The sequence below is a fragment of the Pseudonaja textilis genome, chromosome 4, assembly GCF_049901715.1.
Source record: "Pseudonaja textilis isolate UNSWEBS1 chromosome 4, rPseTex1.2, whole genome shotgun sequence".
NCBI lineage: Eukaryota > Metazoa > Chordata > Lepidosauria > Squamata > Elapidae > Pseudonaja > Pseudonaja textilis.
Window position 1 is genome coordinate 53,140,193 of NC_141993.1, and position 17,241 is coordinate 53,157,433.

At 35.7% G+C, this 17,241-nt stretch overlaps 1 protein-coding gene and 1 long non-coding RNA gene across 2 annotated transcripts; one reads left to right on the forward strand and one right to left on the reverse strand.

Moving 5' to 3' along the window:
- Window positions 1-3,841: 3,841 nt before the first annotated feature.
- AGXT (alanine--glyoxylate aminotransferase) lies at window positions 3,842-16,857 on the forward strand. Its single transcript, XM_026701349.2, has 11 exons — window positions 3,842-4,073; window positions 5,378-5,570; window positions 7,793-7,857; window positions 8,039-8,139; window positions 9,931-10,001; window positions 11,209-11,293; window positions 12,882-12,977; window positions 13,816-13,885; window positions 14,987-15,082; window positions 15,636-15,764; window positions 15,902-16,857. The coding sequence occupies exons 1-11, from the start codon at window positions 3,909-3,911 to the stop codon at window positions 16,007-16,009; spliced, it is 1,179 nt and encodes a 392-aa protein (XP_026557134.2). The 5' UTR covers window positions 3,842-3,908; the 3' UTR covers window positions 16,010-16,857.
- On the reverse strand, window positions 6,929-11,951 carry LOC148125835 (uncharacterized). Its single transcript, XR_015743542.1, has 3 exons — window positions 11,837-11,951; window positions 9,491-9,570; window positions 6,929-6,982 (listed from the first exon to the last, which is right to left on the reverse strand). It is a non-coding gene; the product is annotated as an uncharacterized LOC148125835 (long non-coding RNA).
- Window positions 16,858-17,241: the final 384 nt, after the last annotated feature.

The window sequence follows — 17,241 nt, forward strand, 5'->3', positions numbered from 1 at the left end:
CAAGGCGAGAAGCAACCTAGAACTAAGAAGAAATTTTCTGACAGTTAAAACAATTAATCAGTGGAACAATATGCCACCAGAAGTTGTGGGTGCTCTAACACTGGATGATTTTAAGAAGAGTTTTGACAACCATTTGTCTAAAATGGCATAAGGTTTCCTGCCTGGGCAGGAGGTGGAGTAGAAGGTCTCCAATGTCCCTTCCAACTCTGTTATTCTGTTAAGACAACAACATGGATAAATCAGCCAAAAGGAAAGCAATTTTATAAAGCCATAATAAGAAGAATGTTAGCTGAATCTTATTTCAAACTAGCTGCTTTTGAAAAGGGGAAGGCATTGTTACATTGCTTTCTTCTGTAAAACCTTTTTAAAACTAGATTTTAGACATTCTTTTTATTTGGGACTCTTTACCTAGTTTCATGCAGAACAAGAGCCAGATCAATGGATGCCTGTACAAGAGGGCATGTACAGTATAGTCCGTAAGTACAATTCCATTTGTCTTTATTCCATTAAATAGATTTGCAAGAAGTCACATGTCCATTTCTTATAGCCACCCCCATTTATCACATGACTGTGATCATCTCTCTGTTTTCTTCCAAACTTAAATGTTTGCTTAGCTTAGAACTTACTTTGCAGTAACAAGAGTAAGAATGGAAACAGTCAAAGAGCAGTTAATCACAGAGGAGACTGTAAGGAGGCAGCTGGTCTAAGTAGTGAATTGTTTAGAAATCACAGTATTTTTAGAACAGTTTTTTACTGACAAAAAACAAAGGAAGATTTGAACTGCACTAGAAATCGTTACAACCTCCTTGGGATATGTATAGAGTTGGGAATGTCCCCAGAGAAGATTAAGGACATTCTAATGTATTCAGATATTTATATTTTTCTTGAAAGCAATATGAGTTCTTCCTCATGCCTGCAATCTGTCACTCAGTTGTGGAATGTAATGGACAAAGTAATCAGTAAATGCTGTAAGGGAACAGCAGTGCTGCTGACAAATAGAAGTAGCCTATTAAAATTTAGGCAACATGGCATTGTGCCAGCATGGAAATAGAAACAATAAACAGCCATGGAAAACTTCTTAAGATTAAACTCATTGGTAACAGTAGAATATAGCTGGCAGAACATGGCTTTCTTTGGCAGTTCGTGTAAATAATGCTCTAAGACAATAGGGTCTGTCAATATCTTTTAGCACTAAACTCATACATCAAAAATATGATTTTAAAACTGAAACAGCTAAATACAATTTTATTCTGTCCCTGCTGTGGATTGGAAATGAAACAAAGGCAAGAACATGGAGAAACATGATTTTAAAATGGCATATGGGACATCATAAATAAAGGGTTGTGAGCCTCTGAATTGATTCTAACGATGGTCTCTGGTCCTTCTATGCCCTTTTGACAAGCATGTCTAAAGTAGATAGGGGAGGGGCACTTGTTGGAGAATCAACTACAGGAGTAGGAACTCTTTGTGCCTTTATCCTGTTGCTATCAAAGGGAAAGGAACTCCCTCTTTGCTCCTCTCCTTCTCTCCTCTCAATTTCTCTCCTCTCAATTTCTCCTTATTAAAAAATTGATACTCTTCATTCTGCTTCTGGAACTAGAATCCTCTCTGTCATTTCACACTGCAACCACCCCAAATCTGTCCATAGTTGTTTAGACTGCTTTTCAACTTGTGTTTTGCATTTTTCTGGTTGTCATTGGATAGTCAGATTCCCTTTGAATACACCAACAGATACTTGTGTTGGTGTACACAGATAATTTTGTTTAAGGACTAAACTCATCAATCTAGCCATCAATCTAGCCATCTAGTCACAACTCACTTCCAGCCCAACAAATTCTTACTTTGGAATTTTCCATTATGCTAAGTCTCTGGTTTACCTTATCTTGTCTAGCTTCTATATATGAATTAGAAATATGTAGCCCAGAAATTTGACTTTTCCATTTTTTATTATCTGTATTCTTCCCCTTCTCTTTTTTTCTTTCACTTTTAGCTGACTCTATACTTGAGATTTCAATATGTAGAAAAGTGTCTGTGACTCTTACATGTGTCAAGCTAGTTTATTTGAATGGAAATTTTACACCTAGAGCAGAAGGAGACCTGATTCTGTCTGAGAGGAAGATGCCTGCAAGAGTTGGTTTACCATACTAGGAAACAAGATTGGGAACAAGAATAATCTGTCAAATGAACAAATCTAGATGTAACAGCAAAACAAGCCAATCAATTGCTTTGGAAAACATGTAATGAATGAAAAATACAAAAACTCAAATGAGTAAACACAATTTGTAATCACAAATCAAAGAAGCAGAAGTCCCTCGGTCTCTTTCCCTTTCCTCAACCATTGAATAAATGAAAAGCAATCAACAACTCCAGCTGTTATGACAAAAAATGGAGACAATGGCATAGAAGAAGACGAATTCCTGAATCAGTATCTACTCTGGACAAAACTTACCCTTCTTGCTTTCTGGTACTGTAAACATGATAATAAAGAATATGAAAAATAGAAGGACCCAAATAATTTCCTGACTTGTAATATTTCATTCTGAAGTACTATATGTCTGAATTTAATTACCAGAGATAGTATAATTCATATTGTATACAAACAAGATTTTATTTATATGGCTACCCACTTGCCAGCCGTCTGGAGAACTAGTAAGTTAAACACATCAGAAAATGCATTGGCCCTAACAAAGCTACAGATAAGCATATACAGTACTAGAAGTTCACTTGTTCACCTCTTGACTTATCCCATGTGAATGGTCCTCAGCGAGTTGTTCCAGGGCTAGTTAGCTGCAGCAAGTCGATCAGATCAAGTTGGCAATGGCAAGATGAATGTGTTGAGTTGGCCGCAGTGAGTTGTCCCATTTCAATTACATCTATCCACACAGTGTCCTTGTGTGGAATATGACAACATAGAATTAAAAAGTTGAAAGTCATCATCAGGAATAACCCCCAGCTCAATGTAACAATTTAGGAACGTGTTGCCAGAAACTAGTGTTTACTTCCAGTTTCCAGCATGAACGCACATAGCAAACAAGACGTTTATTTATTTATTACAAAAAGGTCATAAAATTGGGTCCAGTCACATCGTAACTAATTTATAACAGTCATGACTTAAGACTGTAATTGCCAAGCTCAACTATAGTTGCAAAGTGAGGACTATATTACAACATTTTCTGTTTCATCTCAAGCAGAAAAATGTCTTAGGCTAGTCCTTCTGAGGTCAGGAAAAGCAAACAAGCAAAGTTATTTGTTAATTTTTTATTAAAGCTGAACTTTCTGCTTCTGGCAAACTATTAACAGAAGATCCCTTAAGGGAGTCCAAAGGGGGGGAAATTATTAAAAATTCCATTGGCTTTATTTTGGGTTCAGGGATTTAAACCATAGTCAGAAACAGCAGAATGATCCATTAGTTATACCTTTCATTGACTGTAAAGGAAGCAATGTCTAAGTAGGGTAGACAAATAAGTGCTTTGCTATGTTACCCAAAGAACCACAAAAAATATCAAAAGCAGAAATATGTTTGCATGATATTTAACTTTCCAGCTCTTAACAGGTGCAGAATTCTCAAGCCAGAGAAGCCTAAACAGAGCTGTCTGGAGAAAACAGAAGGGAAAATAGGTTGTCAGTGTGTTGCTGTTTCTGAACTGAACTTATTGTATATATTAACAGGAATCTGAAGAGCACTGACAGAACAAAAGAGACTCAATACTCATTGAAGTACTGGAATTTTTTTCAGAAGACTAGAGAAAAGGGAGTGCTGCAACATTTATCTAAGATTTGTTTATTTTGTTTGACTCTAACAACCCTTCTATTTAAGGTCAGCTATGGGCAGTTTGTTCCTAGTGCAGCAGGCAATAGGTTGGTGTCGTGTTCGGCTGCCCGTGGTTGTAACTCAGAGATTCTGTACCATGTCTTCTCAAAGACATTGGGTGTCTCCTCCTGCATCTCTACTACAGCCACTATCTGTCCCAGACAGATTATTACTAGGACCTGGGCCTTCCAATTCTCCTCCACGGGTCTTGACTGCAGGTAGCCGACAGCTCATAGGACATCTACACAAAGAGTTGATTCAGGTAAGGACTATACTTCCAACTTCTAAAATCAGCAGGATTCCTCCATCAATTTCCACTCACTGCTTTGTAACCTTGAGATACCACACAGAGAGATGTTTATCTACTCAACAATAAATTGATTTTTATTCTAATAAGGCTCATATGCTCTTAATTACATTTTATTCATTGTATTAAGCCAAAAACCAGTTAAGGGCAAATGAAATAGCTGGAGTTCTTAAAATGTATTTTTTTACAATTTTTCAGAACTTTATTGAGAACACCCCCATATGATTTTGTTTAATTTGGATATTCTGATTAACAGTTTACAAATCTTCAGGAAAAAAAGCTCTTTAAATCGATTCAAAAATCACTGCTGAGATCTTGTAATCTTCATTCTTCCATATGTCAGTGGAAAAAAACCCTTTCAGTTCTCTTGCCTGAAAAGGATTGTACAGTTTAAGTTAAAAACCTATAATCTTTCAGATAATCTGGATATGAGCTTTTTATAGATCACATGTTGCTGATGATATATTTCATATTGATGTCTTCTGAAAAACCATGTAATCCTAAATCATCAGGCAACTTCTTCCATACCATAATTTGATTGAATTAACATTTGTTATTACCCCTCATAGTAAAACAGAATTACAGCTTATTATAAAAAGAGAACAATATATTGGATGAAAAGAAATATAGAGTGAAGAATAAGACTTAACATCTGCATCATTATACGATATCTCAGCTTTTCTAGTCTCTTTTTCTCCAGTCTCATCCTGGAACCTAGTTGCTGGATGGCCCAAGTCTAGAGAAATTGATCAGCACAATTTCAGAATTCTTTCAACCTGATCAATGATCACAAAAATTACAAAAACTTATATCAGTAAAACAAGGTTTGCATCATTGGTCATATCACTTTCATTGCTGCTACACAGGAGCACAAGCCCTAACCTTAAGGGAATATTTTAGGTTTAAAGCAGCTGAAAAAGGGAAAATATAACCGTTACCAAAATTCCTAGGAAACAGAGAGTTACGTTTTAAGATGGGAAGCTATATAAATCTTAGAGAGAAAATAAGCTGTATTGGTTCAATTTCCCCCAGATTCACATGGCATTACAATGGAGAAAGTTGTGGTAGGATTATTAATTTCAGAGACCTTTGGGCCACAGTTCAGTTCCTTCTACCTTTTTTCTTAAAGCGATGTATGTTTAAAACAAATACATTTTAGTTGATAGAACAATATCAGTTTCTCCATCTATGCATGTTAGATGTAAATATATTAAACTATCGCTGAGTGGGGAAAGCTTATTACTTCTTTTTTCTCTCAGATAATGGATGATATTAAGGGGGGAATCCAGTATATATTCCAGACACAGAACCCTCTCACACTGGCTATCAGTGGCACAGGCCACTGTGCAATGGAAGCCGCCTTCCTGAATTTGGTGGAACAGGGAGACAAAGTCTTAGCAGCTGTGAATGGAATTTGGGGAGAACGAGCAACTGACATCGCAAGCAGACTTGGTATGAACTTGTTATATATTTAATAGTGAGCTTCTTTACTGCTAGATGCAAACTGACATTTCTTTCCCTTTTTCTATTGAACCATGACATTTACTGAGATGCCAATTGGCTGCATTTCAGAGAATAGCCATTACAACAATTTCGGCTGCAAACTTAAATCCCCATTTACTTTGAGCATACTTCTAATCACTTTGAGCACACTTCTAATCACTGCCATCCTATGAAAAATCCTTCTGTGTCTCTGATGTGTACCATAATGTCAATTTATGTTTTTGCGATCTCACTACATCCAACAAGTTGTTGCTGCACTTGTCCTATATAAATCACAATGATAAGAGCATAAAAGGTATGCATGAAGTTGAGCATTTCTTCATTAAAAGGCATGATTAATTGATTATGTTATAAATGATTATTTTATTAATTTGTTAAAATAATTATTTCTTTTGTTTTTTATTTTATGGTTATTTTAAGAAGGGACTAGGTAATAATGACATTCAGTAAACCATGGTTACAACAAATAATGGCTTACTATGTATGTATGGACCCAAACAATGTCAGAATAATTCATAAGAGATTTATTGTGGCACAAAAGTCCATATAGTATAGTTGGGGAAAGCTGGGATTAAAGATTATAGGGCAGCACACATGAAGCACAAGCAGCAATACTGTAAATCATATGTATATAAAACAAAAACAAATCTCACAGAATAACCCAAGTGTAATGAAATATCATTTACATTACACTTGGATAAGCCATAACAGTTTTGAGAAGTACAAAGAATAAGAATTATAATAACTTCACAAAATCAGTAATAGGTATATTATTACATGATTTTCTTATAATGTATTAACCTAACTAGACCCTAGTTCCTCTTTTGGAATAATCTGGGTTTGGCATGGTAAGGGTCAAACTGTCCAAGAGGCCATTCTTGCAGTTACCAGTTCATGAACAATTTAAATGAGCTATTTAAAATGTCCAGAACACGCTTGAATTGTATGTTCCTTGCAGACATCCAGACCCATATAAAAAGCCCATGCCAGAGATTCAAGAAAAACCACCATTGCCTTGAATTGGATTTCTTCTGATGCAGATCCACAAAAGTAATAACCTGAATTAGGATCACAGCAGAGGGCAAACAGTTAAATACCTCCCCTATCCCATGCCAGGATCTTGATACCATTTATTAAAATCCATTAATGTAATTATTTTATTACGCTCATACATAAAATAAGTAATAAAATTTAAGTTATCACAATATATCTGAGAAAGTGAGAAAACCATAAGTCTATTAAATTTCAATGATATAGTGGCTGCACATGTACTTTGCTTCCAGAAAGCATCATTGTAAAATTCCAATTGAGACAGATTCCCGTCTGAAATCTTGGAGAACTGCTGATCAGTGCACTTAACTCTGAAACACATGAAATAATAGTCAATTTTTGAAAAACTGCATTAGTGATTCAATCCTCTAAGCTCAGCTTTTTTGAGTAAGAACTTGGATTGGATTAGAATTCCTGATGCCTTTTCTTAATTCAGAAAAAAGTCTTTTTGCTTTTTTAATAATCAGTGAGACATTTTAATAATTAAATGCCTTTTCCCCTAACGCCACATTTAACGATAGCTTATATTGGAAGGTCCCATGGAATCTAGCTGGACTTTGACAGACCACTGCTACGTAGTCAAGTTAATATATGACTCATAGCAAACAGTAACTCTAAAATAGTTGGTTGTGCTTTCCTACTGAAATGTGAAGTGACTACAATTCTCTTGTTACTCAGGAATGCTAATCCAATCCAAAGTCTTAATCTTAAAGGCTGAATCACACAATTAGTAGCCACACAAACCAGTCATACAATCTACCAGTCCAAATCATTGTAGCACAAGTTTTGCCAATAAATATGTTGTATTCATTTGTCACATTAGCATGCCTATCTGAAGCTTGCTGTTTAAGAAAAAGATTTTTACTCAGGAAAATCCAACCTCATTAACTTGGAATTTCTAAAGGGATGCTAAATAGACAATTTCTTTTCTTTTAGATCATAATAAAATGGATTCCAATAAAATGAAGGAATTTGTCAATACTTTGTTATGTGATATGAAACACATGCTTTGTTTACTTTTTTTTCTAAGTGTTAATATTTTTCTAAAGTTTTAGGAGCTGCTTCTTCCTTTGCTTTTAATTCCACACTATTATTATGCTGATATCATTTACTCCCTATAGGAGCTGAAGTACATCAATTGGTAAAGGCTCCTGGAGAATATTTTACTTTAGAAGAAATAGAAAGGGTGAGTTGTGGGCAAGTACCAAAAATATATTATTTACTGAAATGATTTCATACTTTCTTCCATTTGGATGTACCAGGGACAATCTATAGAAATTCATCTTCTTATTTACCAGAAACATGCTATTGACTTGTTTTTTTCTTTGCATGATTTTTGCCCCTTTTTCTCTTGATGTGCCACTTAGGGCTTGATGCAGCATTCGCCCTTTTTATTTTTCATCACACATGGAGAATCATCCACTGGAGTAGTTCAGCCACTGGATGGCCTGGGAGACCTCTGTCACAGGTCAGTGAAAGAAGGAAAGTCAACCCCATTAGTTTTAGAACTAAAGCAATAGGGCTGCTACCTATAGCTGGAGACGATTCTGGAAGGTACTGAAAACATATTGCATATGATTGTAATTCAAAATGAAAGTATTTAAGCTAGATGGCTGGCTCTGACAATAAAACAGAAAGAGAAATCATAATACTACACATTAGACTACAAGGGAATATAATAGTGATGCATATTGATTGACTTGTAGGCCACTTCAAGGTAGCTTACAGGTTAGAAAGTAAAATAACAAAATGAGCTAAATAAACAATAATACACACAGCACACAGCGTATGTATTAATGTGCAGAAAAGATAATGCAACCGTACGCCAAATGAGATCATGGTCAGATTTTTTTATGGCTAGCATTTGTGTTTTTTAAAATTCAGCTTCTAAAACTGTTGGTCATAAAACCTGTACCATGATAACTTATGTTGTTAATGAATTTCAGTGAAGTGGCCTAAAGGGGAAAGATGGCTTGTATGGGAACATCTGATATTTAAGATGTATTTACTGTATATATAGTGCATCCATATGATTAATTAAGAATAACTGCGTTATTATAGGGGCTTTGAGAAACTTAATAATAAAGTATCAGAAAGAGTGTTTTGAGGTCCTTGGTGCTCTCTGAGCTTGGTTGTTTTTCTTGAAGACATTTCATTACCAACTATTACTGAAAAACATATAGGAGGTAAACAAAATGACAAATGGACAAAATTTCACTTTTACAAGATCATCTCAAGTACATAGAAATAAGAACAGTTTTACTTTTAGCTACAAAAGCTATGGTACAACAAACAAGAAGGCTATGATGAGGAAAGGTAGATTTGGAGAATGCTTCATTTGTCTCCTCCATTTATTTTTTGTTACAAAATGCAACTGTTTGCTCAGTTAGAAGCATACTTTTCAAAGTTGTTCAACTGGATGGAGGAAGAATATGGAAGTCTTATAACTTTTCTTCCATGAGTAATAAAATAATCCTGGGAAAATGACTTTCACTCAACATGCCCCCCCGCCAGTCAACATTGCTCAAGAGACAAAATTTAACAGCTTTCTAGTATTTAACTATGAAGCATATCCAAAGGAAATCTGCTCAACATATTTTAAATTCTACCAATTTTTATTTAAAAGTCAGTGATAGTTATTTATAGATCACCAATATGGCTCTTACAGCATCACTAACTGGCCTCTATCAACCCAAATGTTTAAAAATTAATGTTTTTATTTTTTTCAATTAAAATGGCTGAAATTCTACCAGATCTGTATTTACTTATGAGTTTTCAAGCTTTCATTTTAAAAAACATTGAAAACAATTCATTTTTACCTGCAACATGATGTAAAATCATATAATATTGCTGTCAGCTTTGGAAGACCTATTGAGATTCAGTGCTGCCACAATTGAGCCTGAGAAAGTGGGAGGGAGGAATTCATTTGAGTATATTTAGTTAAGACAAAATAAAATTCTTTTGCTGGTTCAAGGTCACTGAGTGTGGCACATAATGAAATGGGAATCTTCCTTTAGGACGGATGGTGATTGGATCGTGTGATGTGATGATAGCTAAGAGGGGATGGATTTATAGTTTTGACTTTTGCAAGGAAGCCCGAAACTTTCAGATTCAAGGTTCCACAGATGTGCCAGTTACTATCCAAATAAAGAAACCTTTGAGAGATGTCTGTCTCGGAGTTACTGGTTGGAATGGAGGGTTGCTGGAACATTGACGCTTGCTTTCTAGAAAAATAACTGATCTTTCATCATCATTTTAGATATAATTGCTTGCTACTGGTAGATGCTGTGGCATCATTAGGTGGCACTCCAATACTTATGGACCAGCAAGGTGAGCAAGATACAGCAATCTGTTTTTGTAGCATGAATATTTGTTCCTATTTTATAGCATTAATTTCTGGATTTTAAAAAAAATGTAAAATTGAATTTCATTTCTGAAGTTCTTAACCAGATTTATTTGATCAACCCTTTTTAGTGAAAGTTCATACTAGAAGACAAATATAAATTTGCTCAGAATATATTTTGGGCATTAACTCTTTTAATTGCACAGTAACACTAGCAGAAAGGGCTTCAAAGGAAATATCACAAGAGACAATTCTATTTTAAATTATAGCCATGATATATGAAAATCCATGAAGATCCCCAAACTGTTTCCAAAGCTCTTCTATTTCCTAACCAGTCCTTTGCTCCAATTGGGGAGCCACTGCTTAACAAGGCAAATGACCCCACTTCATGAGGAAGATGCTCATTTCGTGAGGAAGTCCCACTATTACCATGTGATCCATAAAGCACTTTCCTGCAACAACTGTGATGTAGTTATTAAAGTATTGGACCAGAACTAGGAAGATCCAGAGACAAGTCTACCATTAGCTACTGAATAACTTCTGGGCAGTCAATCCCCACCAGCCAATTTGCTTCAAAGGGATCAAATTAAGAGATATCCCCCCCCCCCATAAGTTCCCTTGAACTCTTAGAGACGGGATATAAATCTAACAAAATTGTTGCCCTTGGGCCAAAATATAGGTTCTCTTTGGGCATACCTTGCAGAGAGTGATAAATAAATCTAAAACTAATGTTCAGATAACCCCAAGAGGTTCATTCACTGGAAATGGAGGAAACAGATGGTTAAAGATCATGCTAGCTGGATTGATGGAAATGGCTACTGAATATACTACACAGGATTATCAGGTTTGGGGAAAACATAATTACATGGACCAAGAGCCCCCCCCCAAGAGTCTGGGGGGTTATATTATGTTTTAAACTGCTCTTAGACCTTTGTGGGAAAGATGGTGACAGCTAAACCAGTTTGGGCAGTAATGGATGCCACATAATACTCTATATAAAATGAACACCACATTCCAACAAATCAATTTCGCATTGAATTCTAAAATTAGCTACTGTCCCACAAAATGCTGGTAAGAGGCAAAAGAAAGTAAAAAGCAAAAACCCAAGGATTTTCATGGTAAATTTATTTCATGCATTAATAACAGTGATTCACATGAAGGAGCTCTTAACTAATTTTCTTATTAAATGCACAGGTATTGACATTCTGTATTCTGGCTCCCAGAAAGTTTTAAGTGCACCACCTGGTGCTTCTCCCATTTCTTTCAGCAACAGAGCCAGGTAAGGAGATTTGTCTATGAGATATATGATTTTCAAGTACTATATCTTTCTGGGACAAGACATACACTGAGTAAGAGAAACAAAAACATATTTATTTCTTGATATCCATTAAGCACAAAGATATCTTAGAAACACATTTTCCAGAACTGAACATATCTGGAAAGCGGCACTATGCAGAAAGCTAGAGAAAACTTTCTCAGAACTATATACAAAAATAAAAAATAATGAGCTTCCACAGTATTATTATGTCTAACTTGTTCTACAAGCATAATGCTACAACAGAATATCTTATTGCAACCTGGTAATGTAGAACCTATTGTGAAAAAAGAGCTAGTTTGGTGTAGGGGGTTAAGGCAGCAGTCCCCAATCTTTGCGACATGGCAACCCAGCTGGGGGAGGGAAGGGGAACTGGGCCGTTTGAGCAGCAAGCCAGTGCACCCATACAGCCTTTGCTCGAGCAACGGGCCAGTGTACATGTGTCAATCCCCGCCAGCCTACTGCTCGCACAAGTTGAGCACACATGCATGCTAGCCAGCCACTTACATGGTCCAATTCCAAATAGGCCATGGCCTAGTACTGGGCTGCAGTCTGGGGGGTTGGGGACCTCTGGTTTAGGGCATCAGGGTAGAAACCAGGAGATCATGAGTCTCTTAGCCCCAGGAAGAAGGGAATAGCAAATCCATTGGTCTTAGTATCTAAATCTCAGAGATCCCAAACATCATGCTTTTTTTGTAAACTTTAAGCAAGCATTTTACCAATTGTAATTAATGAAGCACCTCAGTACACATAGTAGGATTTATCTGAAAAACTCAGGAGATATAGTAGGAACATTCTGTTATTTGACTGCATAGCTTCTGTTTCCAAGACTGTCACACATTTTAGCAGTTGCATACAATTTCTGCAGGGTTGCTTCCACTGAGTAATAATACTATGCTTCAAACCATCCTAGGAAAGTGTATTGTCCAAACTCAGAAAGCATACAAGTACACACATAACATATATAGAAGATAGTAAATTCATTCATTTTAACATATTATTAGCAGCAATACAAAGGACCTATCCAAGATTTTATTTGTAATCTACCTTTATTATTTTTACAAATAACTCAAGGTGACGAACATATCCGACACCCCTTTCTCCTTCTATTTTCCCCACAACTACAACCCTGGGAGGCGGGTTAGGCTGAGAAACAGTGACTGGCCCAAAGTCACCCAGCTGACTTTCATGAGTAAGGCAGAACTTGAACTCATAATCTCCTGGTTTCCAGCTTGGTGATTTAAAAACTAGACCAAACTGGCTCTCCTCCATGATATTAATGGTAAGAACTGGAATATACTATGGTAACCCTAACCCAGGCGGAGTTCGCTTTTTTTTTCCATTTTGCCCTAGGAGAGAAACATCTTCCACTACCTAGCATTGAACTCCCGGCCTTCCAAGTGGAAAGTGAGCATCTTCACTACTAGGCCACCATTCTGCTCAGCAGAGTATATACTACAAACCATTTAAAAATAAATACATGATATGCAACAGCTCAACTTTATGAGGGTGGATTTCCTGAAGTACTAATCAAAAATGTTCATCTTGCCAGAAAGAAGATTCATACTCGGAAGACAAAGCCAATTTCCTTTTACCTGGATATGGAAGAGCTATCTGCATACTGGGGCTGTGATGGTAATCCAAGGAAGTGAGCATTTATACAGCTCTTCTACTTTGCTCTTTAGAAAGGCTTTCTTGTTTCCTGGAACCAGTCTGGGAACTCATCTGTTATGCTACCAAATAAGAAAATGTTAAACAATATCAGCATTTTGATTACAGGTAGTCCTTGACTTACACTAGTTTGGTTAGTGATCATCCAAAGTTACAACGGCATTGAAAAAAGTGACATGACCATTTTTTTCAGTTACTTTTGCTCATGATCATATGACTAAAATTCACAAGAAAATGGAGCAAAACTCATTCAAGAAACGTCTTGCTTAACAGAAATTTTAGGCTCAACTTTGATCATAAATCGACGACTACCTGTATATCTGTGAGAATGCAGGAAATGACTTTGTAGAGCTAATCAATCAAATGTTTTGATCACTCAGACTTGCCTTTCTTCTCATTTTCAAAGCAGTCTCCCGTATCATTTTGCCTTGAAAGTGTTCAAGTGGCATGACTCAGCTTCAAATTTTTAATTCTTAAATTATGATTCTATGGAAGCTCTTTAGATGAATTTTGGTCAAGCAACCCAACCTATCTTAGAGGGCAACTGCTGTTGGAAAAGTGGAAGACTACTACGGGCATGATCTCAAGATTCTGAAGGAGAGGCAGAATATAAATCTAATGAAAAAAATTACCAACAAACAAGGAAACATCCATTTAGCTTTGACTTTATATATTTGACTTAGATTGTTCTACTCTCATTCCTGGTCTTGCTTTAAAATTAAAACTAGCATTGTACCTTGTAAAGGTTGTACCTGGAATCTGTTCATTTGTTTCTGTGTAAGCTAAATGTATTATATGCATTATTTTTTTTACAGATATCATCATACTGCACCTATTAGCACATTCTTCTGCTTGCGAGAAGCTTTGGCAATTTTTGCAGAAAAGGTCAGTTGCTGCAGGCATTCTATAATATTGAAAATAGTGTTTTTTTAAAAAGAAAATGTTACTATTTTGTACACATTGGTATGACACTACACACCTGTAACATACTTAGTCCCACTTAAGTGGGCGGTTCAAGCTGGTGGTCATTGAAGACACAGTAACCAAGCCACTTGGGAGTTCCAATGTGGGATTCCCCAGAATTTGGTCATCTCCTTCATATTGTTTAACATCTATATGAAACTTCTGGGATAGGTTTTAAATTGGTTCGGGTTGAGGTATAATAAATATGTAATGTTCACATCTCTGGACTCTGGAAATTTTGAACTGACACCCAGAAGCAATATATCTGGATGTGACACTGAGTTATATTATGCAATGCCTTGCCAAAATAGAATCTACCTCTTTTGTGAACACTTAAGGTCAGTTAAGGTTCAACAGGGCAGGGGTAGAAATGCTGCAAATGTTTGGAAGCTCTTATTTCTGCCAAGTTTTTACTAAGTACTGGCTAAATGGATGTTTTGAGTCTGTAAACAAGAGCACATAAATATTATGTATTCAAATATACAAAAAGATGCTGTGCTTAACTTTGTACCAGAGACTGTATTACCTATTGGTCACTTATAGAATTTGACCGAGGTGCTTGAATTTTTTGCATACAAGTGCATTAGCAAGGCTACTGTTTTCTTGTCATAACATGCTGTTCTGAAAGAAAATGGGTATCTTTGAATTCTGCTAGTGCAGACTGCATTTAGAATTCTTCTTTCAATATTGGATGAAATAAAATCAAATTTTCATTGGAAGCATCAGTATTACAGTTAAAACTTAAACATTCTGGATATAGGCAAAAGAAGGCAAGTTTGTAATGCTGGGGAAAAATTTAAGGCAGTTAAATAAGAACCGATAGAAGACAAAATGGCTAGAACTATCCATGATCACTTATGTCACAAGAACTCAGAAACAATTGCTGGGAGACAAAATTATGCCCATCACATCCTTAGATTGGAAGTTTAACTGAACAACAAAGTGCATAATATAAATATATTTGCAAGTTTTTAAAACTATTTTTTGTATATAGGAAAATAAATATTTTCATTTTTTATGCAGGGACTAGAGACTTCCTGGAAGCTTCATAAAGAAAACAGCCTCTATCTCTGTGCAGGACTGCAGAAGTTGGGTCTCAAACTCTTTGTGAAAGAACCAGTAAGAATGAAATTAATCATGAATGTAGAATATGGATCAAACTAATGACTCATGTTTTATGTAGGAAAGAGTGTTTAAATTTGGAAACTAAGCAAAGGAGAAAATAAATTGATTGCTACAAAGACAAAATTAAACATGGGAATCAGAATTAAATCCTAGCCTCAGATACTATTTCTACCCATACTTCTTTACATAGCAGACTAGAAAAAAACATACATCTCTCCAGACTTTAAGCCAGAGGGAAAGAACATATTGGAGGTATGAAGACTTATTCCGCTTTCATAACTTGAAAATATTTTTTGTATGGTGGCAAAACCTGATCCAAAAGTGCATAAAGATATGCAATTTTCTGAACTTACCCATTCATTAATAGATAATTGGTTATTTTTGCTAAGAGGCTTCTCAAAAAATGAGTGTAAGAGACACAAAAAGCCAGAACTAAAGAATAACTTTCTTTCCTATTGATACAATTTCTTTTAAATTTCGGAGATAAAAGTGTTATTCAAATACCCAAACCATCTGAATGGCTCTTTTGCTTTCTTTCTTTTCTAAGGATGCAAGACTTCCAACAGTCAACACTATCTTTGTGCCCGAGGGGTATGACTGGAAGGAAATAACTGAATATATTATGAAAAATCATGAGATTGAGGTCTCTGGAGGTCTGGGACCTTCAGCAGGCAAGGTAAATATAGGCTCATGGGGAAAAAAAAAAGTGAAAACGGATGTGGCTACCTATGTAATATATCATTTTGTGTGTAATATACAGTATATTTGTCCAAGCAATCACAAAACACTTACTTAAATGTTTTTTATCATTAGGTTCTTCGCATTGGATTGATGGGCTACAACTCCACTAAACCCAATGTTGACAGAGTCCTCCATGCCATAGGAGAGGCCCTCCAGCACTGTCTCAAGAACAAACTCTGAGCTCTTTTCACTTTCACATTCTTCAATCTGCTTTGTGCAGAAGCTTCTACAGTTCATTCGTCAAGAGAGCACAGATAATTAACCAAGGTGTTGGAGGCCCTCTGCACAAGTTTCTTAATTGCATAGTTCAAAAATACATATGTAGTTACAGCTTACATTTTACACAAGGATAAAATCTGTTTTCATTTCAATTAATTTTTACTCACTAATATAATCAAATTATATGCAAACTACTAAGTGGGAATTTGGCTTGTGTCATTCCTTTTGCATTTCTTCACTGAATGTATAGTCTTGTGCAAAGTGACTAATGTTTACACCATAGACACTCTGCATAGCATACAGGTATTATCTAAACTCAAGTAAATTATTCAATTCTGGAACCTGTTGGGCACACAATGCTGAGATACACCTCTTTCAGCTGTAAGTTATAAGGATGCCACAATTGTGACCAAGTGAGTGACATCAATGAAGTTAATTTGAAAAGATAACTTGGAAATTGTCTGCCCAGCAAGAAAGAAAGCAAATTAAATTTGAATCACTTAGTAGTTAATTCCCCGTATCACTTCCTACTTCTAGAAATCTTGCAATGATAGAATAATTTCTAAACAACTATATGGCATTTGTCATATTTTTTTAAAAAATATTTTAAAGAGCACCTGAACATTCAAAAGTAAAAAAACTTTTGGGTGAAAAAATTATGATAAACAGCATCCAGCGAATTACTATTAGATAACATTGCATGTAAGTTACAACAAAATGCTGCCAAACGAAGAATATCGTTTATCAAACATGGTTTTATTATTGTTCAGTACCAACTTATACATAAAAAAATCTCAAAAACTTTGAAAGAGGACAGTTTCCCTTGAAAACTATGTTCTTACATGCTCTTACTGAAATTGAAATTTTATGATCAGCAATCAGCAAATTAACTACAATTAATTAAAACAAACTGTACACAGAAGCACGCTCAAAATACGGTAATATTTCTTACTGACAGTATTACCAGATTAAGTCACCTTGACCTTTCTTATGGCAATAGCTGCTGATAAAAACATCGCACTTTGTTCATAATCTAAGGATTTTGGTCTGGGAACAGAAAATGTGCCATGTTCCCTCATGGAAAACAGGATAGTACAGACACATATACAGTACAGCATATAAGTTGCATAGAAGGGACAGTGAAGAAATATATACCTCATTCTGATCACAGGATCAATTTCTCTCAATGAATA

Coding starts and splice junctions, on each gene's coding strand:
- AGXT (XM_026701349.2), top strand. CDS start 3,909: ATGTCTTCTCAAAGACATTGGGTGTCTCCTCCTGCATCTCTACTACAG. Junction 5,571..7,792: donor TGACATCGCAAGCAGACTTG/GTATGAACTTGT, acceptor TACTCCCTATAG/GAGCTGAAGTACATCAATTG. Junction 8,140..9,930: donor CTGGGAGACCTCTGTCACAG/GTCAGTGAAAGA, acceptor TCATCATTTTAG/ATATAATTGCTTGCTACTGG.